General features: G+C 41.7%; 1 protein-coding gene across 1 annotated transcript in view; it reads right to left on the bottom strand.

Annotated features, from left to right (window-relative positions):
* LOC309568804 (G-protein coupled receptor family C group 5 member C-like) overlaps positions 1-24,936 on the bottom strand; it is a 74,704-nt gene that overhangs the window by 2,291 nt on the left and 47,477 nt on the right. The window contains exons 2-3 of the mRNA XM_082274589.1: positions 13,384-14,443; positions 5,281-5,345 (exon numbers count right to left, since the gene is read on the bottom strand). Of these exons, the coding sequence (XP_082130715.1) occupies positions 5,281-5,345; positions 13,384-14,431 (1,113 nt within the window). The 5' untranslated portion in view covers positions 14,432-14,443. The remainder of the gene's footprint in view (positions 1-5,280; positions 5,346-13,383; positions 14,444-24,936) is intronic.

Here is a 24,936-nt window from a genome sequence, read left to right as displayed (position 1 = left end):
ACATTTTTTACCTTATGCATTCAGGTTTCTATAACCATTCACTAGGATATTGTTATCTTGGTTCCACCATCTATACTTAACTTAACTGACACATGCGTAATTGGGTAGCAGGTCTCTGCCAAGTCTTTAGGACCTGGCAGAGACTTGGGACAGATCTGCCCATGCGCAGATATTTCCACACATATGCGGTTAAGCCGCCTTGGTTTTGGCATCTATCTTTATAGGGTTCTGTGGCTTGTTTTCACATGTGCAGAAATGTCTGCGTCACAGGTTTGCTACCGCTCTCTGCCATATTGGAAACAACACGCTTGCATTCTGCGTTAAATTGTGCAAGAGTCCCGAAATTTGGTAAACAAATTTGTCTGAATTCGGACCTGAAATGGACCAGAAGACAAAGGTTCTGCAAACCTCTCCCCAGCCATCCTGGAGCTGTGGGAACTGGCTCCATTGAGAGCCGGACACAGTCTCCTGACATGCAAATTGGATGCGGGGAAACCCAATAGTGTGACCCCAGCCTAAAAGAGAACAACACCCTATTCTTACTGGGGCAGGGAGGAGGAACAAAAAAAGCTTAAAGTGATTCTAAAGGTTTGCAGTTTTTTTTTTTTTTAAATAGGAAACATGTTATACTTACCTGCTCTGTGAAATGGTTTTGCACAGAGCAGCCCTGATCATCTGCTTTTTGGGTCCCTCGCCAGCGGTCCTGTCTTTTCCCCCCTGCCGAATGCCCCCAATAGCAAGCCTCTTGCTATGAGGGCACTTAAGCAGTCTTGCTCCCAAGCCACACTCCTGTAAATGGACACTGTCCATTCGCACACAGAGCATGACTCGGCCCTGCCCCCGCTCTCTCCTCATTGGCTCACTGGATGTGATTGACAGCAGCAGGAGCCAATGGCTCCTGTTGCTGTGTGAGTCAATGAAGAGAGAGACCCGGAAGAGGAACCTCTCATGCATATGGCTGGATCCAGATGGGACTCAGTTAAGTAAAAGGCCCCTTTCACATGAGGAACAATCCATTCAAGCAGATCCACCTGCTCAGCGAGTCAGCAGGCGGATGACAGGACATTGTCCACTCGGACATAGCCCACTGCTCTCTATGGGGCTGTCAGAAAGAAACGTACTGCATGTCTGTTTCCATCCCACTGTCATCCAATCCGATCTGCCGGATGGATGGTGAACATATCCCAATCTGTCTGTTTTTAGCAGACCGGATCAGATTGGATGCTGGCGGGTGACAGCACCATAGAGAACAATGGGTGATTGTGTCCGCCTGAGAAACAGGCAGGTGGACCCAATCACTCTGCCGGTGTGAAAGGAGCCTAAGGGAAACCAGGGGAGTAGAGCTGCACCAAGGTTTTTTTTTACTTTAATGCATAGAATGCGTTAAAGTACAAAAAAAAAAAAAAAAAAACTACTGCCTTTAGAATCACTTTATTATGTATCTTTATGTTCCACTTTAAGTAAACACAGGCAATCCAGTCTACCGGCCCAGGTTGCCAGTTTGTCTTCTTATAAAATCTATCCACTTCATTTTTGTTGGTGATCTTATGATTTAGAAACCATATATTTGCTTATGTGTCTGGAATGTAGGAGAGGCATTCCCAGCATATCCAATGCAGGTTTCCCGTACCCTCTTCCGTACAAAAAGCCTAAAATATCACCACTACAAAATGTCTTAGTCACCAGTCAGATTCGGATCTGTCTTGCCCTTGAATTGACAATTTAAGGAACTTTGTGAATTCTGGTTCCAGGGAATTGCACAGATGTCAGCTAAAGATTCTTCTTTTTTTTTTTTTTTTTTTTTTTTTACTTCGGCACAGTTGCTGTCTTTGCTAGGTAGTAATAACATACAAATTCTATTGACTTGATCCCTCGGATTGCTGTTCAATGTCTAGTGAAGACAATATATATAACATATAATATAGTATATGCATAGTATACAATGTATTTTATGTTTCACCAATATTTTAACCTTAAACACTGATTTTCTTTGACCAATATGTTTACAATCTGCCTTTTTAAAATTCTTCATGATGCCATTCATTTTTTATCTTTAAAGGTTGAGTTTATTAGTCAACCCTAACCCTAACTCTAACCCTAACCCTTAGGGTTAGGGTTAACCCTAACTCTAACCCTAACTAACTCTAACCCTTAGAGTTACCCTAACTCTAACCCTAACCCTTAGGGTTAGGGTTAGGGTTAACCCTAACTCTAACCCTTAGAGTTACCCTAACTCTAACCCTAACTCTAACCCTTAGTTACCCTAACTCTAACCCTAACTCAAACCCTTAGAGTTACCCTAACTCTAACCCTAACCCTAACCTCAGCCTGAACCCTAACCCTAACCCTTAGAGTTACCCTAACTCTAACTCTAACCCTAACCCTTAGAGTTACCTTAACCCTAACTCTAACCCTAACCTCAACCCGAACCCTAACCCTAACTCTTAGGGTTAGGGTTTGGGTTAGGGTTAGAGCTAACCCTAACTTTAACCCCAACTCTAACCCTAATTCTAACCCTAACTCTAACTCTAATCAAACTGATGTTCTACATGGTTCTAGATGGACTAGTAGCTGATATATAATCACTGCTCAATCTCACTGCACTTAAAACTTAATAAAGCACCTTCCTGTTTGCCTATTTTCGAATTTGGTTCGAACATCCCGATTTGTTTGAAGTTCTACGAACGAGTGAACAGCCAATGTTCTGCTCGAACTTAGGTTCAACTCAAACTCACTCATCCCTAGGTACAACCAGCATGTCACATTTTTAGCACATTTTTAGCATGCAATTATTGCCAGCAGCTATGGCCGCTAGCAATAATCATTGTGCTTTCCCGGTTCTCCATGGTTGCAGGAAAGAAAATTGCATAATCTATGGTCTGCTTAGTTGTTCTTTGAGAAAGGCAAGAGGGGAGAAGCAGAGACAGATAAAGATCAAAGAGTTGAGGAGACATAGAGAATAGGGACACAGGAAGGCAAGAAAAAGAGGATGGGGCGGAAAGACACCCAGGCTGGGAACACACATATGATGAGGAAGGTATGATAGGAAAGATTCCACCACAAGGTTTGTGAGGCTAACATCCCTCGGAATGGAGCTGTACTACAGAATAATTTCCAGGATCTGCAAATATCATAAGTGGGGTATGATGATCACATGGATTTGCTGTTACTTTCCCCATCATTTTAGATATGCATCTCATTCACCCACTCCCTGCCATTCATTCATAATGGCATCCCATTGCACCTTACCAATGCATGTGTGTTGCAGTTCCCCACAATGCACAGTAACATCCTACCATCTGTCATGGTGTGCTGCGTTACAAAAAAAAAATCCTCTTTTTTAGTGCATTTTGTTGCGTAAGGCAGCCTTCTGAAATTAAATGGCTGCCTTATACAACACATGTTAATGTGCAGCACTGCAATAGTGTGAATTCATGGCGCTCATGGAAAATATGGCACTCATCAACCCAAGAGAAGGGTATGAGTATGCCTATGGGCAGGGCTTTTTTCAGGGGGAACGCAGTTCCGACACCTCCAGCACTGAATGTATGTAATGGCAAGGGATGCTGGGGTGTGCCGCGGGTTCTGTTGTTGATGCTGGCTGCTGTGGGATCTATTGTTGCTGGAGGGGTTCTGTTTTTGCAGGGGGGTCTTTTGTTGCTGGTGGCAGGACTATTGTTGATGAGGGGTCAGTTGATGGGTAGGGGTGGTGACAAGGGGGTAAATGGGAAAGGGGGAGTTCCTGCACCTAGTTCATGAGAAAAAAAGCCCTGCCTATGGGTATTTAATAATATACTTAATTTATGCTCCACCACCATACACTTCAAAACTTGCACTTGGCAAACATTTACTAACCAGTGCAGGACTGGATGCAAGCCTTTCTCTTTGCTCTAATTTTCAAATATCAATCTAGGTCTTCCATACAGGATTTATATTTTAGAAGGTATTACTGAATATCAGGAAGAACTTTGATGGTTAAATATGCAGTATGTAAACAGGAGTATTCTGAAAGGGAGTAATGATAGCAATTTGGGACAAATCTTCTAACCTGACCAATCACTCAGCAGTAGCTGCATGATGTCATCTATGGCCTACCATACATATGATATTGTCATCTTTTGCCAAGTTTGGTGTTCATATTTGTTGACACCCTAATAAAACCATTGTTCATTTCTTTAGTTTAGTTTTTGTGGTATCATTGGATGAACACAAGACTCTACATACTCACATCTGTATGAAACAACTTTCTTTTTTGGTGATGAATCCTACTATCCTTTAGGTGGCTAGGGCTTATTCACACCAGATAAGTGGGACATTTATCATTTGGCACAGGAATAGTGCATGCACATAAGAAAACAATTATTCCTCTGGAACTTATTACATACCTCCCAACTTTCTGAAATAGTAAGCAGGGATATCTTTTACCATACATTATGTAGGCAAAAGACAAGTCCCTGCCATGGCCCTAGTTGCACAGATCACAAAGATAGGCGGTCCGTTTTCATCCGATCTCCCATAGAGGAGAGCGGGGTTCTGACAGGTCCTTCTCAGCACAGAGAACGGAGAAAGACCCGTCATCCACCTGCTCAGTGGAGATCGGCGGATTGATCCCCGTTGAGCAAAACAGAGTCCGCTGGGCGGAAAGCCCGTCTGAAAGGACCCAAAAAGGGAAAGGAGTTGATTTAACACTGGGAAATGCAAATCTGGTGCAGCTGGAAACTGATTGGTTTCTATACAGTGCCACACCTGATTTTGCACTTTCCAGTTTTAGTAAATCAACCCCACAGTCTCTCCAAATGAGGGACAGTTGGGCGCTATGTCATTCTCACCAACTAATTGTGCTCCTCATTTCTCCATTTAGGTCAGCTGTGCAGCATCCTACAGTATTGTGCTGTAAATGCATGGTAGCCCATAGTCATTCATATAAGCTTTTTTCAGGTATTGCTGGTGTGAACTGGCCCTAAATATGCAATAAACTAAAGCGGAGTTGTACAAGATCAAAGGTTGTGTCTGAGCCATGCTGTATGTGACATTTCCTGTAGGGGGCACTGTTCTATTACTTTCTATCAAGGAATAAGTATCATAGGTCCTGGATATTTTCTTCCACTATCTTTTATACATCCTCTAATTCAAAACTTTGACAGCTGTAATCTTGTTGTGATGTGTGTTTAATGTATCAGAGGTTTAGTCACATCATTAAGCACAACTTAACAGCAGCTTAATAGCACAGAGTAATAGCTCCATAAGTAGAATATAATGGTCCTTTGAGGCTGTACTTACCACCGGATGCAACTGCAGAGTAGGATAGAGTCCAGTGTAGTTACTGTATGGGGAAACAGGCTTGTCTGTTGAAAACAGATGCAAACAAATACAAATTAATTAATTAATACATAAAATGTATTACGTTCTCAAAACACTAAAATAGCTCATTGACGTCTGCTTAGAAGGGGCTTAGACATTTTTGCATGCTCTGTTGTAAAAAGTATAATAGTTGTATATTTTAAAGTGTATCTCACAATATTGCTGTATTGCATTATAATAATAGTGTAGGAATGGCCCCATGGGAACATTTAACCACTTTAAGACCGGAAAGATTTGCCCCTTCCTGACCAGGCCCTATTTTGCGATTCGGCACTGCGTTATTTTAATGGACAATTGCGCGGTCGTGCAAAGCTATACCTAAAGAAAATTGATGTACTTTTTCCCACAAATAGAGCTTTCTTTTGGTGGTATTTGATCACCTGTGCGATTTTTATTTTTTGCGCTATAAACAAAAAAAGAGCGACAATTCTGAGAAAAAAAACCCCAATATTTTTAACATTCTGCTATATAACATTCCCCCAAAAAATTAAAAATCAACATTTTTTTAACTTTTTAAGCCAGTTTGTTTTCTGCTACATATTTTTGGTAAAAAAAATTGCAATAAGCTTATTTTGATTGGTTTGCGCAAAAGTTATCAGGTCTACTAACTATGGGAAAGATTTGTCATTTATATTGTTTTTTTTTCACTAGTAATGGTGGCGATCTGCAATTTTCTGTGGGACTGCGACCCCTAACTGACATTTTTGACACTTTTTGGGGGGACTAGTGATATCCTACAATAATCAGTGCTAAAAATATGCACTGTTACTGTAATAATGACACTGGCAGGGAAGGGGTTAACACTGTGGGTGATCAAGGGGTTAAATGTGTACCTAGGGGCGTGTTTCTAACTGTGGGGGGCGTGGTTTGTGAAATGATCACAGAGACATGTGATCCTATATAGAAGGATTACATGAGCTCTGTGATCATTCCAGGGAGAAGAACGATCAGCTGTGTTTACAACAGCTTCCCGTCCTTCTCTCTCAGCGGGGAGCGATCGTGGGTGTCAGCCGGCAATCGGAGCTGCCTGCCTAGTGCATCGGCTTCCCCACTGATGATGGGGGCAGTAGCGCGTCGCCCCCTAGTTGCCTGCGCGTGACCGGCTAATACCTACAGCGATTCGCGCAGGAGCGGCTGCCTGCCACAGCATAACTGCGGCGGGCAGTCGTTAAGCGGTTAAAGTGGTTGTAAACCCTTTGAATTGACTGGCATCAGTTGATTCACAGAGATGAAATAAATCCTCCTACATAAGTTGTACCTGTGTAACTACAGTCATCTTTTCCCTACATCCATTCAAAGTGCAGAATTTACCCAGGATTTCTCAGCTCTGAAAAGCAGGGGCAGGGAGCTGAAGTTACATTAATGGGGAGAGCTCTGAGAGCTGATTGGAGGGAAGGGACCCCCCTCGTACATATAACACAGCACAGAGCGAGCTGAGACTGTCAATCACAGGCTGTGCCCTCCTCATCCCCATTTTTCTCTCGATGTCAGGAAAACTCATCTCACATAGTTTACTTTTTTATATTTTCATGAATATATTTGTACCACTCATTAAAGCGGAGTTCCACCCTGGATTTTTTTTTTTTTTTTTTAATACCCCCGGGACAGTCAGGGCTAGTGCATTCCACAATGGCTAGCCTCTGATCTGTCCCGGGTTGCACTTACCTGCAAGACGAAATACTTACCTTGCAAACGTCTTGTCCAGCGCTGCCATCTCAGATGTGGGCAGCTTGAAGCCAGCGCGTCCTCTTCGGCGTCTTCTTCCGCCTTCTGTGGTCCCACGATGCTCTGCGCTGGCCCCGACGTCACTTCCGGGTCGCGCGCGTCACCCCTCCACAGCTTCTGGGCATGCCCAGAAGCTGTTTAGAAGGGGATGACGCGCGCGACCCGGAACTGACGTCGGGGCCGGTGCAGGCGCAATGATTCCTGGGAGCTATGACGTCCAGCTCCCAGGAATCATTGCAGAGCCAGGAAGTGACGACGGGCCGCGGCCGAGGAAGGAGGAAGAAGGAAGTAAGGTAAGTATATTTTCTTCACTACGAGGTAAGTAAAAAAAAAAAAAATATGCGATTATCCATTTCTTTTTCAGGTGACCCGGAGCGAGAAGATGGAGGTAAGTATAAAAATAGGGTGGAACTCCACTTTAATATAATGGGTTTAAGCCCCAGTTCACATAGGGGCGACGCTACTTCGCACCGCGACCTCCGAGGTCGCGGTGCGAGCAGCGACCTCGGAGCGGCCGCCACGGACTTCATAACATTGAAGTCTATGGCGGTCGCCTCCTGGTCGCCCCAAAGAAGCTCCGGACCCTTTTTCTAAGTCGGAGCGACTTGTGTCGCTCCTATTAGAACGGGTCCGCAGCTTCCCTATGGGAGGCGACCTACAGCGACCTGTGAGGCGACCAGGTCGCCTCACAGGTCGCCTTAGTGTGAACGGGGGCTAAATGATTCGTCTTATGTTTATATGTACTGGTAAACCTTTTCAATAAAAGTTTGTAAACAAGGAAGAAGCGACTGTTAAGCCCCTTTCACACTTGTGCGACTTAAAAGTCACGCGATTTTGACGCAATTTTGTTGCCGCGATTTTGACTGGACTTGAAGCAATGCCTATGTCTTCGGACCTCAAAACTAGGGATTGACCGATTATCGGTAAAGCTGATATATCGAGGGCCGATCGGCAGGTTACCGATATTGCCGATATTTCGGGAAAGTGCATGTCCCGTAGTGATGCCTGCAGCTAGAGGCATCACCCCTGTACCGGCGACCATACCCGATGGTCGGCTGTCTTGTAATGACAACCGATGCGGCTGAGAAGCTGCTTGGCTGTCATTACAAGAAGCGGGAGGGAATGTCCCCCCCCCCTCCCGCCACTGTCCACAGCTCGCCCGGGTCTCCCACCCCACCAGGAGACCCAGGCATCCTACCTGCATGGCCGCCGAAGAGAAGACCCGATCAAAGCCGCATTCGGCTCTGATCGGGTCTCCATGTAAAAACCATGACATCACTTTCGGTACTTGGCGCCAGATTAAAAAAAATGACAGCATTCAAAACGGCCAAACTTGGCTGTTTTGAATGCTTTTAAGTGCACAGGAGGGGTTTGGGGTCTTTTAGACCCCCAGATCCCTCCACAACAGTATCTGCCAAGTGTAAAAATAAAAAAATAAAACATTTTTAAATGTACAAAAATATCGGCCAATATCGGCCAATACCGATATTCAATGGCCAAAATATTGGTATCGGCAATGAAAATCCGATATCGGTCGATCCCTACTCAAAACGCATTAAAATCGGCCAAAAGTAGTGCAGGGACTACTTTGAAGTCGTTGCGACTTGAAGTCGCACAGATATGAAAGGTACTCATTGGAAATCATGGAGAACGACTTGTCATGCAACTTTTGCAGTCCAAAATCACAGAACAAGTCGCACAAGTGTGAAAGGGGCCTTAGCAGAGGAAAGAGGCAGCGGACATAATTAACATTTCGTGCTCTGGATTGAGACAAGTACACACTAAAGAGGGATATGCTTTGTTCATATTTCATGTCTGAGGTTTACAACCACTTTATGGCTGGAGACTATATCATATTGTTTTGTAGAACATCCAGTTGAGGAGAAGACCTTTCTTCAGTTCAGATTAAAACTACATTCGTCCTTTAAGTCTATTATGACTGGGCGGTGGTGTGGATCAGTTTATGATGGGTTTTCCCTTATTTCAATGTTTAAAATGCAATAGGCAACAGCTTTTGTCTCTACATCTTCCCAATCATTCCAATGGCAGATTATTTTCAGAAAACCAAGAAATCGCTGTCCAGTGACAATGAGGACCGTCTAGATAAAACATGTGGGACTTGTTCCCAGGCTGATCATCAATACAACTATGGATAACAACTGGTTGTTGTTGATGGATAATCACGTGGATGTTCTTGACGAATCTAACTCCCATTTGCTAAATTGAAGAGGACATGTACATATATATACAGTAAGTGTGTGAATGCACTCAAAATGATATCATAGGCATTCTGATTGATAATATAAATACATAAATGCTGCACTATAATAGAATGTTATGTCCTGACTAATACACCAAGGGCTTATAAAAAAAAATCTTGGCATAACTACACCTGTAAAAGAATACATATCCTGTGCTAATATTTTAAAACTACAGTTAACGTAATCTGTATTGATCATTTCCTGAGGGAGAAATAATATTATTCATGTTGAACAGAGTTAAAATAAATCAATGCTGAGCTCTGTGCATGCATTCAAATAATTGACATCGAGTATCCATTGCCAGCTTAACCACTTGCCGACCAGCTGCTGTACATATACTGCCGCAGGTCGGCAGGTTCCCGCGAAACAACGTACCCGTACGTCGCCTCACTGGAGCGTACGTGTGCGCCCATTTGCCAGAGGGGAAGCTGATCTGCGGGGCCGGAGGCTGCGATTGCCACCGGGCACCCACGATCACTCCCCATGGAAACAGAACGGCGGTCTGTCATTGTAAATACGGCAGACTGCTGATCTGTCAGGGATCCTGTGTTCCTCTTATTTAGAAACACAGGTCTCTGTGTTCATGCAGCAACCCCACCCCACACACACACAGTTAGAAAGCACCCCCTAGGGACACATTTAACCCTTTGATCGCTCCTGGTGTTAACCCCTTCCCTGCCATTGTCAGTACAGTAACAGTGCATATTTTTGGCATTGATTACTGTAGTAATGTCACAGGCCCCCCCAAAAGTGTCAAAAATGTCAGTTAGGGGTCCAATCTGTCCGCTGCAATGAAGCAGTCCTGCTAAAAAAAAAACGCTGATCGCCACCATTCCTAGTAAAAAATAAATAAATAAATGAAAATGACAAAAATCTTCCTCCTACTTTGTAGACGCGATAACTTTTGCACAAACCAATCAATATACTCTTATTGGGATTTTTTTTTTCCAAAAAATACTGTATGTAGCAGAATACAGATTGGCCTAGAAGGATGAAAAAATTAATAATTACACAAAGAGGAATACTGTATCTTTATAATCTTTATTCCATATGTTTCTTATTTCACAACTTTACAAATTAACCTCTTCTGGACTGAAAGATTGCCCTTAATGGTCAGGCCATGTTTTGAGATTTGGCACTGCGTTACTTTAACTAACAATTGCGCAGTTGTGCGATGCTGTACCTAAAAAAAGCTGAAGTCCTTTTTTTTACCCCAAAAATAGAGCTTTTGTTTTGGTGGTATTTGATCTTCAAAAATGACATCCTTAATACCAGCCAGAAAGTTAAGCACTTTTATTAGCTGCTTTGATTTAAAAAAAAAATAAAAATCTGCTAGTTAGAGAGCTCCGTAACTAAAGCTGGATACACACTATCCAACTTTTGTTGGTAGATTTCCTTCAGATTTACCTTTTCTATGTAGTGCAAGGGCCTGCCGGATTGCATACAAATTGAAAGTGTTTAGGTTTGACCTCATATTATCTGGTTTTGGTAAGTCTACAGACAAAAGTCTTCAGATAATCTTATAGTGTGTATGGCCCATTAAGCTTCATTACACAAAGGTTGAATGAGTCAGAGGAGTGACTTACCCCCTAAAAATGGTACAGTTTTAAGTTTCAATTAGAAAGAGAGAATGTGAAAGGGAAAAGCTACTGTTGTGTTCACTCCATAATCCTTATGGGCCATACACACTATAAGATTTTCTGAAGACTTTTTCCTTTAGACTTACCAAAACCATATAATATGAGGTCAAACCTAAACACTTTCAATGTGTATGCAATCTGTCAGGCCCTTGCACTACATAGAAAAGGTAAATCTGAAGGAAATCTACCAACAAAAGTTGGATAGTGTGTATCCAGCTTTAGTTACGGAGCTCTCTAACTAGCAGATTTTTTTTTTTTTTTTTTAAATCAAAGCAGCTAATAAAAGTGCTTAACTTTCAAAGCAGCTAATAAAAGTGCTTAACGCCAGAAAATCTTTCGTCCAGACCACTTTTTTCAACTTGGCACTGCGCGAATTTAACTGACAATTGTGCGGTCATGCCACGCTGTACCCACACAAAATTTACGTCTTTTTTTTCCCCATAAACAGAGCTTTCTTTTGGTGGTATTCGATCACCTCTGCGCTTTTTATTTTTTGCGATAAAAATAAAAAAAAAGCAAAAATTTTGTGAAAAATTTGACATTTTCTAATTTGACTGTTAAAAAATATCCAATATATTCAATTTTTTACATAGTTACATAGTTACATAGTAGGTGAGGTTGAATAAAGACAATAGTCCATCCAGTTCAACCTGTGTAGGTGTGTGTGGCTGTAATCATCTCACATACCCCTGAATGTTCTGATCCTTGAGATGTACGTCTAATAGTCTTTTGAAAGCCACCATACTACCCGCAGAAACCACCTCTTGTCGTAGAGAATTCCACAATCTTGTAGCCCTAACAGTAAAGAACCCCCCACGCTGCCTAAGATTAAAACGCTTCTCCTCTAATCGCATTGTATGCCCCCGAGTCCTCATGCAATCCCTTCGACTGAACAGCTTTTTTTCTAAGCTGAGATCCCCATTGAGATGTTTAAAAATTGCTATCATGTCCCCCCTCAAGCGTCTCTTCTCCAGGGAGAATAAATCAAGCGATTGCAGACGCTCCTCATAATCAAGATCCTCCAATCCCCTAATCAGTTTAGTTGCCCTTCTCTGGACTCTCTCCAGCTCCATCACATCCCTCCTGAGGACCGGCGACCAGAACTGGACAGAATACTCCAGATGCGGTCGGATCAGAGTTTTATAGAGTGGAAGGATTATAGACTTATCTCTGGAATACATCCCTTTCTTTATGCATGCTAATATTCTGCTAGCCTATTTAGGCCAAAATGTATTTAGCTACATGTCTTTGACAAAAAACTTGTCAATGAGCGTATTTTTATTCACTTTAAGACCAGAAGATTTTATCCCCTTCCTGACCAGGCCATATTTTGCGATTCGGCACTTCGTTACTTTAACAGACAATTGCGCGGTCGTGCAGCGCTGTACCCAAATGAAATTTAGGTCCTTTTTTCCCCCAAAAAATAGGGCTTTCTTTTGCTGGTATTTAATCACCTGTGCTATTTTTGAAAAAAAGAGTGAACATTTTGAAAAAAATATATATATTTTTCACATTCTGATATATAATATTCCCAAAAAAAATGTAAAATCAAAATTTTTGAACATTCTAGACCAATTTGTTTTCTGCTACATATTTTTGGTAAAAAAAATCGCAATAAGCGTTTTTTGATTGGTTTGCGCCAAAGTTATCGCGTTTACTAACTACGGGAAAAATTTTTCATTTTTATTGTTTTTTTTTTTTTTTACTAGTAATGGCGGTGATCTGCGATTTTTTGCGGGACTGTGACATTGCGGCGGACAGATCGGACCCCTAACTGACATTTTTGACACTTTTGGGGGGACCAGTGTCATTACTACAGTAATCAGTGCTATAAATATGCACTGTTATTGTAATAATGACACTGGCAGGGAAGGGGTTAACACTGTTGGTGACCAAGGGGTTAAATGTATGCCGCATGCTTACTGACATGTGTGGGGGGAGGGGGTTCTGTGACACAGACAGAGATCGCAGGTTCAGCTATGCTGAATCCTGTGATCTGTCCCTGTCTTGTCACAGAGAAGATCCGCCTGCTTTGTTTACACAAGCGGGCAGATTTTCTCACTCTTTCCCCGACGATCGGGGAAAAGAAGCGGTGATCGCCACCTCTCCTCCTCCTGCTGTGTCTAAACACGGCCGAGACCACTAGGAGTCCAGCAGCATAGGTCTATGTCGCTGGACCCAGGGGAGCTGACCTGCCACAGTAGCAGCACAGTGAGCGGTCGGCAAGTGGTTAAAAACAAATAAAAATACAAACAAAACTTGATGTCAAACCATTATACAGTAGTTTGAAGAATCGGGTTTGTGCACCAAAACCACATTTCCCAGCATAAAACCAAAGCTTTAGCTCTCATATATATGATCACATGTTTATTACTTAAATCTCATATATTGCTTACTTTGTTCTCTTCTAGAGCTGTCTGGCTCAGCTGAATCCAGGTTATCCATAGAGAATGCTCGGTTTTCCATTACAATAGAGGGTGACTCATCAGAATGTCGATTCAGGATGTTCTGTCTGTCCCCTTCATACTTGTATCCAGACCTTGTCATCTCTACAAGTTGTGGGATGGCATAGAACAAGATGAAGACCCAGGCGTTTGATGCCAAAGCTATGGCCAAAACTGCATCATCCCAAGATTTGTGGCCTAACTTCTCATTGCCATACAGATACATCACAATCCAGGCCACCCAGATAAGAAGAGACAGCAAAGCAGTAGATACAATGTGTTTTCCATGACGCCTCCATTGTAAATAGTGTCCACGGAGCACTGAGCATGGGATCACCAGTGATGCCACTATCAGGAACATAACATAGACTAATGCCGTCACAAAGTCCTGGTTAGTAATGTTACATGGATGATCAGTATTTTGCTGAGTTTGGCATACATTGGTGATGAGAAGCCATTCCAAATTTATCACCGCCTCTACCAAGAAAAGTCCAATAGCCAGCAGAAACACCAAGCATCCTCCGGGGCCACGGTTCTGGAGTACTAGGTAGTTAAGCCTTACTGAATTTGCCACAAGGCATGCAAAACATTTGGCAAATAACACGCCAAACAGAAATCTGCGGATTATGCAGACTGTGGGATTGGGTGCGATGATAAAGGCAAACACTAAGGAAAATAACCCAAAAACTCCAGTAAGGAAAAGGAAATTTAAGGCTAAGGCACCTTTACGTTCATCTTGAGAAACAGAAGGAGAAAGGGCTATACATATTAAGATTAAGATTATTGTACAAAAAATACCCAAAGCTGCAACAGATTCTAGGATAATACCCCAGGCAGCTTCCAAATCACATAAGAAAAAGAAAATCCACTTCACATCTTGACCACAACCAGGAGGTAAAACTGTGACGTTCGGGGAATTTGAAGATGTTGAATTCTGAGTGAGTACTTCTCTTGCATAGATCACCAAGCACAAAATGATCAGATGACGGCAATGAGCCATTTTCAGTTCAATCTATGGGAGAAGAACATAACAAAATTACTATGACATAACTCTCACTTACTTTTCAAATACTGGGTTTAAAGAACAGCTCCAGATAATTATATCAAGGGCCTTTCAGCTCTCTTCTGTTTCTCTTCAAAACCTCTGAAATAGATTTTCAATTAAAGGAAAAATACAGTGTATTTCCAGGGAGCAGATATTTTATTTATTATTTCTAAGTTTAACTTTTTGTTGCATCTTTCACATTTGTATTATTTTTTCTTTTTGGTTGTGTTAAATAAAGAGAATTGTAGTCTACTTTTAGCTCCTTTAACCTCCCTGGCTGTATGATTATGTCAGGAATTATATACCAAATGCGGTACAATTTTTTTCATGGAAATTTGGCGTTATGTATTATAGGCCTACAATTCTTAGTAATTACTGACTTAAACCTGACCAAAACAAGAGTCTAGTAGACATCCCAGATGTGATAAATTTGAAACACAAATGCATGAATTATAATCGAATCAATAATATAATTATATATATATATATATATATATATATATATACGTGTGTATATAGGTTATATATATATATATATATATATATATATATATATATATATATGTGTGTGTGTGTGCATATATATATATATATATATATATACACATATATACATATATATATGTATATATAAAATGTGTTATGTGTTTGTGTTTGTGTTTTGTGCAACGTTTTGAATTTCCCTCCCTAGTTCCGCTCCCATGCAGCATTGCTGCTGCAGGGAACGGAACTAGGAAGTCATCACACCGACGGACGAGCGGCGGGACTCTCGGCTGGCGGTCACAGCAATGAGAGATCATCGCTGGATCGCCAGGAGAAGGTAAGAGACACCGCTGCGCTCTCTGCACATCTACCCCGAGCGTGACTCGGGGATACCGATCCTGGACTAAAAAATCCACCCCGAGTCACGCTCAGGATTACTGCCAGGGAGGTTAAAGTATATCTAAAGTCAAAAACTTTATTTTTCATTTTTAATACGGTCAAGGGGAGTGAAAACAAATTTTTTGCCATCTGTGTCCCATTGGGGAGATTTCTCTTCACTTACTATCCAGCAGATTCAACAAGATATAACAGGATATCTTTCCAATGTGAGAAAACAAGTAGGATTCAGTCCTAGGATAACAACGCTCAATCCTATCTTGTATCATCCTGGCCTGATCTGATTTAGACTACAAACATCTCCCTCTTCCTTTGGGTCCATTACACAGAGGTACATTGCTTTATAAGTTACCAAAGATAGCTGAAAAAGCTAATAGGAATTGTTAAAATGTATATTCAGTCTAGTCAACTGGAAGTAGAAACACCATATTTCTGATGGGATCAACTTCAGAAAATGTACTTTCTGACAAAACGTATGTTCTTACCACATCTGAAGACTTGTAGGTGGGAAACCACTGACATTACATCATATGAAGTACACTCTGTGACCAAGTGGTCATTTTGGACCTTTTGGTCATAGAGGGTTGAGGGGGAAGTGACTACATGACAGGCACATCTTGTTTTACTGGTCAGATTCTGGGTGGGGACCTCAGGTACCTAACTCACTGCTGCCGCAAGAGAGACTGGCATACTGTATATCATCCACCTTGGCAGTTGCAGATTGTAGTTCCTGGACCTTGTCTGGTCCCATTGCAAGTGTCCAGGAAAAAAATGGGCTACACTTTTCCATCTGTTCAATTGCAGTTTTCTTTATAGAGACATAAACAGTCAGGCATCAATATTTTAACCTTTACGTGCTGTGCATGTGAACATTTTTACTCAAAAGGCCCCTCTAGTTAAGCACTTTCCTGTGCGAAATGCGCCGTGGTTTTCATAATATTGAATGACTGTTTTTGAATCTTGCACTGTTGATAAGCCTATATACGTGATCCTGCACTTCCAGGTCGGGGGCGCAAATGCGCACTGCCGGAAGCTTGCTCCCGCTGTGATTATACACAGCAGGAGCGAATAGGTGGGTACCATGGACTCTATTGGTGCTTTTCCACTGCATGGAACCGAATGGTTCGGCTCGCTTTTGGGCTTTTCCACTGCATGGTACTGCATGGTACGGTGTTGGAACGGTTCGGTACGGTACGGTACAGCGGCGCTTTTCCACTACATGGAACCGAACAGTACGGCTCTCTAAACAGTACCATAAACAGTACCACCTCAGTTGTGGTTCCAAGAGGGCCGTACCGGTACTATATCCCACAATCCTTTGCATGCAAACCAAGCAGGGCCAAGTGGAGCCGAGCCGGTACTTTCAGTTGAAAAGTGCCATATGTCTGCTGGCATCCGCCAGAGAGACAGAACTGCAATCTGCCTATGTAAACAAGGCAGATTACCATTCTGTCAGGGGGGAAGGGATGGAATTTGTGTCCCTGCAAAGCAGGGAATAAATTCAATCTCTTTCCCCAGTAAAAGTTCCTCCCACAGTATAGAAAAACACAGGCTAGGCACACAGTTAACCCTTTGATCGCCACGGATGTTAACCCTTTCTCAACCAGTGTCATTAGTAAAGCGACAGTGCATATTTTTAGCACTCATCACTGTATTAGTGTCTCTGGTTCCCAAAAAAAGTGTCAGAATGTCCGCAGTCCCTCTATTACTAGTAAAACAAAAATAAAAATATCCCAGTTTGTAGACGCTATAACTTTTGGGCAAACCGATATACACGTATTAGGATTTTTTTTTTTACCAAAAATATGTAGCAGAATCCATATTGCCCTAAATTAATGAAGAAATTTTATTTTTTATTTTTTTTTTTTTTAATTTTCAGTCTTTTTTGTTTATAGCGCTGAAAAATAAAAAATGATCAAATACCACCAAAAGAAAGTTCTATTTGTAGGGGGGGGGGGGGGAGACGTACATTTCATTTGGGTACAGTGTCGCAGGAATGCACAATTGTCAGTTAAATTAACTCAGTGCCGTATCGCAAAAAATGGCCTGGTCATGAAAGGGTAGATCTTCCGGAGGTCAAGTGGTTAATTGGCCGGAATAATAAGTTATTCTGGTCTTTGAAATTATTACCACTCAAACGTTTGACGCTTCCAGCGATAATGAGCATTTAGACATGTTTACAAGCGGCAAGCGTTTTTTTTTCTGCCAAATGCTGGTGCTTGGATGCACTGGCAGTGGAGGTTTTTTTCTGCCTCTAAATGCCCCTACTTCTAAATGCCCATGTGTGCATGCTCACATAGGCTAACATAGAGGGGAGTTTGGAAGCAGAAAAAAAAAAGACACCCCTAAAAGCAGTGTTTTAACGCTTATTGTGCATGAGACCTACTTGTGTCACAGTGTGGCTTTTATGCAATTTATTTTTAAGATATTGTATTTTTGCTGGAAACTTCACCAAAGATACAGCAAACAAGCAAGCAGGCTGAGGCTGGTTCAAGAACCAAGTAAGAGAGATTGATCAGAAGATGAATCAAGCAATCTAACTGTGTTTTCTCCCTCCCCATCCCCCCAAACTTCTCCTGAATGTAACCTAAAAGGTCAAGAGTACTAGCATATTGTTCCTACCAAGAATTCCCTGCTTACTGACCTGCAATCAGTTCTATAAGCAGAGCCAAGGATTAATTAGACATTCTTTCTAGAAGGCAGAGAGGGGAGAAGCGTGCGTTGCTAGTGAGAAAAATGACGTTTTGATGGTGTCAATTAAATTTAAGGATACATTTCACTTTTATAATTTTAAGGATATGGTAAAATGTTGAATTTTTATTACATTATTTTAAGATATACAGTATCTCAAAAAAGTAAGTACACCCTCACATTTTTGTAAATAATTTATATCTTTTCATGAGACAACACTGAAAAAATTACACTTTGCTACAATGTAAAGTAGTGAGTGTACAGCTTGTATAACAGTGTAAATTTGCTGTCTCCTCAAAATAAATAACTCAAAACACACCCATTAATGTCTAAACTGCTGGCAACAAAAGTGAGTACACGACTAAGTGAAAAATGTCCACATTGGGGAGCAGGTGTGGTAAATTTGGGGTTATCGCTCTCACTCTCTCATATTGGTCACTGGAAGTTCAACATGGCACCTCATGGAAAAGAACTCTCTGAGGATCTACACAAATAATTTTTGCTTGACATAAAGATGACCTAGGCTATAAGAAGATTGCTAAGACCCTGAAACTGAGCTGCAGTACGGTGGCCAAGACCATACAGCGGTTTACCAGGACAGGTTCCAGTCAGAACTGGCCTAGCTATGGTCAACCAAAGAAGTTGAGTGCACATGCTCAGCATCATATCCAGGGGTTGTCTTTGGGAAATATACATATGAGTGCTGCCAGCATTGCTGCAGAGGTTGAAGGGGTGGGGGGGGGTCAGACTCTCAGTCCTCAGACCATACGCTGCACACTGCATCAAATTGATCTGCATGGCTGTCATCCCAGAAGGAAGCCTCTTATAGAGATGATGCACAAGAAAGCCCACAAGCAGTTTGCTGAAGACAAGCAAACTAAGGACATGAATTACTGGAACCATGTCCTGTGGTCTGATGAGACCAAGATAAACCTATTTGGTTTAGATGATGTCAAGTGTGTGTGGCGGCAACCAGGTGAGGAGTAAAAACAAGTGTGTCTTGCCTACAGTCAAGCATGGTGGTGGGAGTGTCATAGTCTGGAGCTGCATGAGTGCTTCCAGCACTGCGGAGCTACAGTTCATTGAGGGAACAATGAATGCCAACGTGTACTGTGACATACTGAAGCAGAGCATGATTCTCTCCCTTTGAAGACTGGGCTGCAGGGCAGAATTCCAACATGATAACGACCCCAACACACCTCCAAGAAGACCACTGCCTTGCTAAAGAAGCTGAGGGTAAAGGTGATAGATTGACCAAGCATGTTTCCAGACCTAAACCCTATTGAGCATCTGTGGGGCATCCTCAAACAGAAGGTGGAGTAGCGCAAGGTCTCTAGCATCCACCAGCTCCATGATGTCGTCATGGAGGAGTGGAAGAGGGCTCCAGTGGCAACCTGCGAAGCTCTGGTGAACTCCATGCCCAAGAGGGTTAAGGCAGTGCTGGAAAATAATGGTGGCCACACCACTTCTGAACCGCTGGCCGTCAAATTAAGTCTTTAGGTTTAAGTGGAGATGTCTAAATGATGGGTGCATCTTTTTTTTTTCAGTCGGCGATTCCCTGCACAGTAAAAACAATCATAGTGGCAGTTTAGCCGCATGGTTGTTTTTACAGGCTCCGGGAGGAGACGCGCACCCCCTCCTGCCACCCTCTGGTGCCGGAGCCGGAGAAGGAATCCACGGGCGGCGGAAGTTTACCATAGATCTGACCAAGGAGTCCCCGTCATCTCTATGACTCTTGGAGGCCAGGTGCGGCCCCGGGCAGTTGTAAACACTACCGTGTGTTTGGCTAGAAAGCCTGAGATCTTTTTTTTTTAGCTCAGGCTTTCCAACCTAGAGGAGAGATGTGGAGTCTTAAGGATCCCAGATCTCTCCATAAAGAGGACCTGTCATGCCCTATTCCTATTACAAGGGATGTTTACATTCTTTGTATAATAGGATTAAAAGTGATCAAAAAAAAAAAAATTAAAGGAAAAGTGTGAAAATAAATAAATGAAATAAACAATAAAAATTAAAGCGCCCCTGTCCCCTTGTGTTCGCACGCAGAAGCGCATGCTTATGTAGGTCGCGTCCACATATGTAAACCACACATGTGAGGTATCGCCGCAAATTTTAGAGCGAGAGCAATATTTCTAGCACAAGACCTCCTCTGTAACTGTACACTGGTAGAAAAAAAATTAAAGTGTAGCCTATGGAGAGTTTTAGATGCTGAAGTTGGCGCCAGTCCAAGAGTGTGGGCAATTTTAAAGCGTGACATGTTAGGTATCTGATTACTCGGTGTAACATCATCTTTCACATTATACAAAAAAATGGGCTAACTTTATTGTTTTTTTTTTTTTTTTTTAAATTCATGAAAGTATTTTTTTTTCCCCCAAAAAATTGCATTTGAAAAACTGCTGCGCAAATACCGTGTGACATGAAAAATTGCAATGACCGCCATTTTATTCCCTAGGGTCTTTGCTAAAAAAAATTATATGTAATGTTTGGGGGATCTGAGTAAATTTCTAGCAAAAAAATGATGATTTTTACATGTAGGGGAGGAATTCCAGAATTTACCCGGTGTGGAAGTGGTTAATTAGACACCAAAATAGATATTACTTGGATGCAAAAGAATAGAACATTTTCGAATTGTGACAACTGCGATTTTCCTGAAAAACCTTTTATTTTTAGTTACTGTCATTTATAAAATATTAGCAGTATATAACACAATTCTTTTAAAGTTGGTGGATGGGATTTATGGTTATCCTTGAAGCTTGTTATATAGAGAAGATAATTTTCAAGTCATTGCTGGGTAAAGCCAAGTGTGTTATAAAATGATTTTCATCACTAGGAGGCATTATGGTCTTTTTTTTGTGTGAGGTTCAGTAACCCTATAGCAACCAATCAGCTATTGTTTTTTATTTTTTGACTGCTCTGAATGGACAGAAATTTAAATATTTTTAAATATTTAGAATGCTATTATATCTCCTAATGGCACACAATTCACGCAATATACAAGGCATGTGGTTAGATTTGATTTACACATGTGGAAAACTAAAAACTCTAGTAGTAGTGTGCCTTTAAGAAAACTCTAGTAGTAGTGTGCCTTTAAGAACAAGTACACAAGTAAGAAAGTTGAATTTTTATTAAATATCTTATCTGTATTTGAAAAAAAAAAAAAGACAAAATCTGATTGCTTGATAGGGGATTAAACTTATAATTTAAGGGTCCATAAGCGGCTTTTGAGGTCCTCTGCTTGCAGAGCGTACAGCCCTCTGTGGGAACCACCTAGAACCACTTGGAATTTCATAATTCCGCAAATTTATCACGGTAACTGACAAAGAAGTTCCAATTAGGAAATTCTTTTCATGGTAAAGTGAAGCCAAAGATACTTGCAGGGCATTTAAAATGCACATGCTCTTTTTATTTTTTATATTGCCCTAACCTGATTGGTGTGATTTCTCAATTTGACATGAAGAGTACTTTGCCAGGCTAGCAAACTATGTTAAATCACCCACCTTGATTGTTAAATTATCCATGATCTTAGACTGCATTTAATTATGGTAAGCAGTGGGAACAATCACTTGATTTTATAATCTTTCGCATACATTTGAGTGCCAAGACATCGCTAGGAAAATCCAAATAACATTTCATCTTGGAAGGTATATGATTCCTTCAGGGTATAACAACAGATTAGGTTAAATATTTAATCGCCTTTAGATAAAGTAGCACATTTACAATGAGAGCACAATCCTACTAATGAAAGGAAAAATGATTGCGCAAATTAACAACATTTCTTTAAAAAAAGCACGGGAAGTTTACACTTTAGCTGAGTCACAGTCATACATTTGATGCCTCATGCTGACACCAGCTCGGCTTCTTTGATCAATTAGAAATCTGCTTTCAATGCTAATCATCTGAGCATTTGTAAGGATGTTTCAATGAGGAAGCAGATGCATTGTAATGCTAATTTAATTGATTGTAGGTGCAATTGTCCTTTTTATTTTGCCTTTACAAACATTACCCCCTTAACTGAAACTGAGCGACTTTACTGAAACACTGGGTGAATAATTAAATGAGGCCAAAGACAAAGAGATTAACAATTAGTCAGAGGCAATCTGCGGTGGTCTGATGGTGTCTATGGAGAAAACAAGGGGGTATCTATTGAGGAATGCAGTAGAGTTTCAGGTGAAACTATGGGACAAACTCAATACAGCTACCAAAATGTTAACCTGGACATTTGGATGCACTGTCATGCTCTCATTGCTAGACATCTTTTTATTTTATAGTGCAAATTTTAAATATAAGCAAGCCTGAATTTTCATTTTTAAAGTTAACTTTAAATTTAGGCTTTAAGAGAGGGGGGTATCGGGTTTTTAAAAATCTACATAAAATTACATCTCAGTTTTTATTTGGATTGTGAAGGCAGAATGTTTTTTTTTATCTTTATGCATTAGGATGAAAAAGGTTTCTGTGTTAGGCAGCCCCCCTAAAACTTACCTGAGCCCATCTTTAACCAGCGATGTTGCAGGAGTTTCTCAGCTGTCCAGGACTCCTCTACTCATTGGTTGATACAGCGATTGGCTCCCGCTGCTGTCAATCAAAGTCAGTCAGCCAATCAGGAGAAAGAGGGGCAAGGATGGGTCATGGCTCCGTGTTTGAATGGACACAGAGAGCTGTGGCTCCGCTCGGGTGCTCCCATGGAAAGCTGCTTGCTGCGGGGCCACTCAACAGGAGAGAAGGGCAGGGAGTGCCAGCGAGGGACCTCGAGAAGAGGAGGATCCGGGCTGCTCTGTGCAAAACCAACCAAAACTGCACAGAGCAGGTAAGTATAATAGATTGTAAGCTCTAACAAACAGGGCCCTCTAATTCCTCCTATATTGAATTGTATTGTATCTGTATTGTCTTCCCTCATATTGTAAAGCACTGCGCAAGCTGTTGGCGCTATATAAATCCTGAATAATAATAACATGTTTGGTATTTAACCTCCCTGGCGGTATTACCGAGTGTGGCTCGGGGTTAACTTTCAGTACCAAAAGCGGTAACCCCGAGCCACACTCGGGATTACCCCGCAATGTTACTCACCTTTCCTGCGCTCCCCCCGCCGTCTTCCCCGCCATCCTGACAGTCTCCCCCGCTCTGTGCACGGCCGATTGCCGGCACTTGCCTTCCAGTTCTCTTCCCTGCGAGCGTTGTGACGCAGGGGGGTGGAACCGGTGGCAAATTAAAAAGTGTAAAAACACAAATGACATGATACAAACTGTGATCCTAACAGATTACACTGTATCATGCCATTTCAGCACAGGATCGCACATTGTGACTTTTCCAGTGCCCTGCCTGTGCTTTTCCAGTGCTTTGTGCCTGAAAATTTTTGAATGACCATGGCGTCCAAAAAGCGTTCTTTTTGCACAAAAGTGCTTTTAGATGAACTGGAAAACAGCGACAGTGAAACTGAGTTACTTGAAGAACTGAGCGATAGCGATTCGTGGGAAAATTCGTCATCAGGTACGGAAAGTGACGACAGCGACGATTCTGATGTTTCTTTCTGGCACATAGCTTGTGGAATTTGGGAAGTTTATCAAATGATTCTTCACAATTTCCAACAGAGCTATGTGCCAGAAAGAGACATCGGAATCATCGCTGTGATCCGTTAGGATCACAACTTTGTATCATGTCATTTAGTGTACTTACATGTTTTAAATTGCCGCCAGTTCCACCCCCCCTGCGTCGCAACTCTCGCAGGGGAGGGAAGCGGAAGACAGGTGTTGGCATCGGCCGAGCACACAGCGGGAGGACGGCGGGGGAGGACTGCGGGGGATCGCAGGGGGAGGTGAGTTTTAAAATGTAAAACAACAGATTTCCATGTAAAAGAATGTACTGCTTTTAGCACAGAAATCTGTACATAATCAGACCGCCAGGGAGGTTAAAAAAAAAAGAAGACTTTACAATCACTTTAGGGATATAGGTCATTGGTGGTGGGTCTTATGACCTTAGGTCATTGCGGCAGTGTATTAGGGGCTGCCAGCAGTGGAATATTTTCCATCCACCATAAACTATTCATTTAGTAGATTATGGGCACCTAATCTGACTAATTGTGTCAGAATCCTGTATAATACCAATAATTATTATAAAGTGTAAAACTCTGTTAATAGTATATACGGAAGACTGTTCTTATTTGAAAATGAGAAAACCTGTCTGATCTTCTGTAATAAGCAGGACTGGAAGCCCTAATCTCCCCTTCTCCAATCACCACTTATTTGCCTAAACAGGCACAGTCAGCTGAGCTGAATGTTTCTGTGCATTGAGTATACTGCTGTCACAGCTGGTTTATGCTTCCTTGGCAAACAACCATCCTATGTCTACAGGCAACTTAAAGCTGACCAAACATGATCAGAATTTCAATTGAGCGTTTGTATGGAAATCCTGAAAAATCACTAGTTGGAACATTCTTTCTTGCCATCGTTGGGGTTGATTTACTGAAGGGAAATGGATTGTGCACTTCTGCTGCAAATGTAGTGGCTGCAGAGCTCAGTAAATGGGGGGGGGGGGGGGGGGGATCTGCAGCCTTTCATTTTCCAATTATATGCAAGCAAAATGCTGTTTATTTTTATTTTCCTTGCATGTGATTGGGTGTTCATTGTAAAGTGAAGCTTTGCTTCATTAACTAAGCTCTCGTGCAACTGTACTTGCAAAGTGCACAGTCATTTTACCTTTATTATTATTGATATTATTATTATACAGGATTTATATAGCGCCAACAATTTGTGCAGCGCTTTACAATATGAAGGCAGACAGTACAGTTACAATACAATTTAATACAGGAGGAATCAGAGGGCCCTGCTCATTAGTAGTAAATCAACCCAGTTGAGTCAACTAATTTAAGTTCGAAATCCTTAAATATTTCGGCCAGGCCT

Source organism: Pelophylax lessonae, assembly GCF_965119305.1.
Source record: "Pelophylax lessonae genome assembly, chromosome: 12".
NCBI lineage: Eukaryota > Metazoa > Chordata > Amphibia > Anura > Ranidae > Pelophylax > Pelophylax lessonae.
Note: the sequence above shows the minus strand (reverse complement) of the source record. Positions and strands in the feature narration are given on the sequence as shown.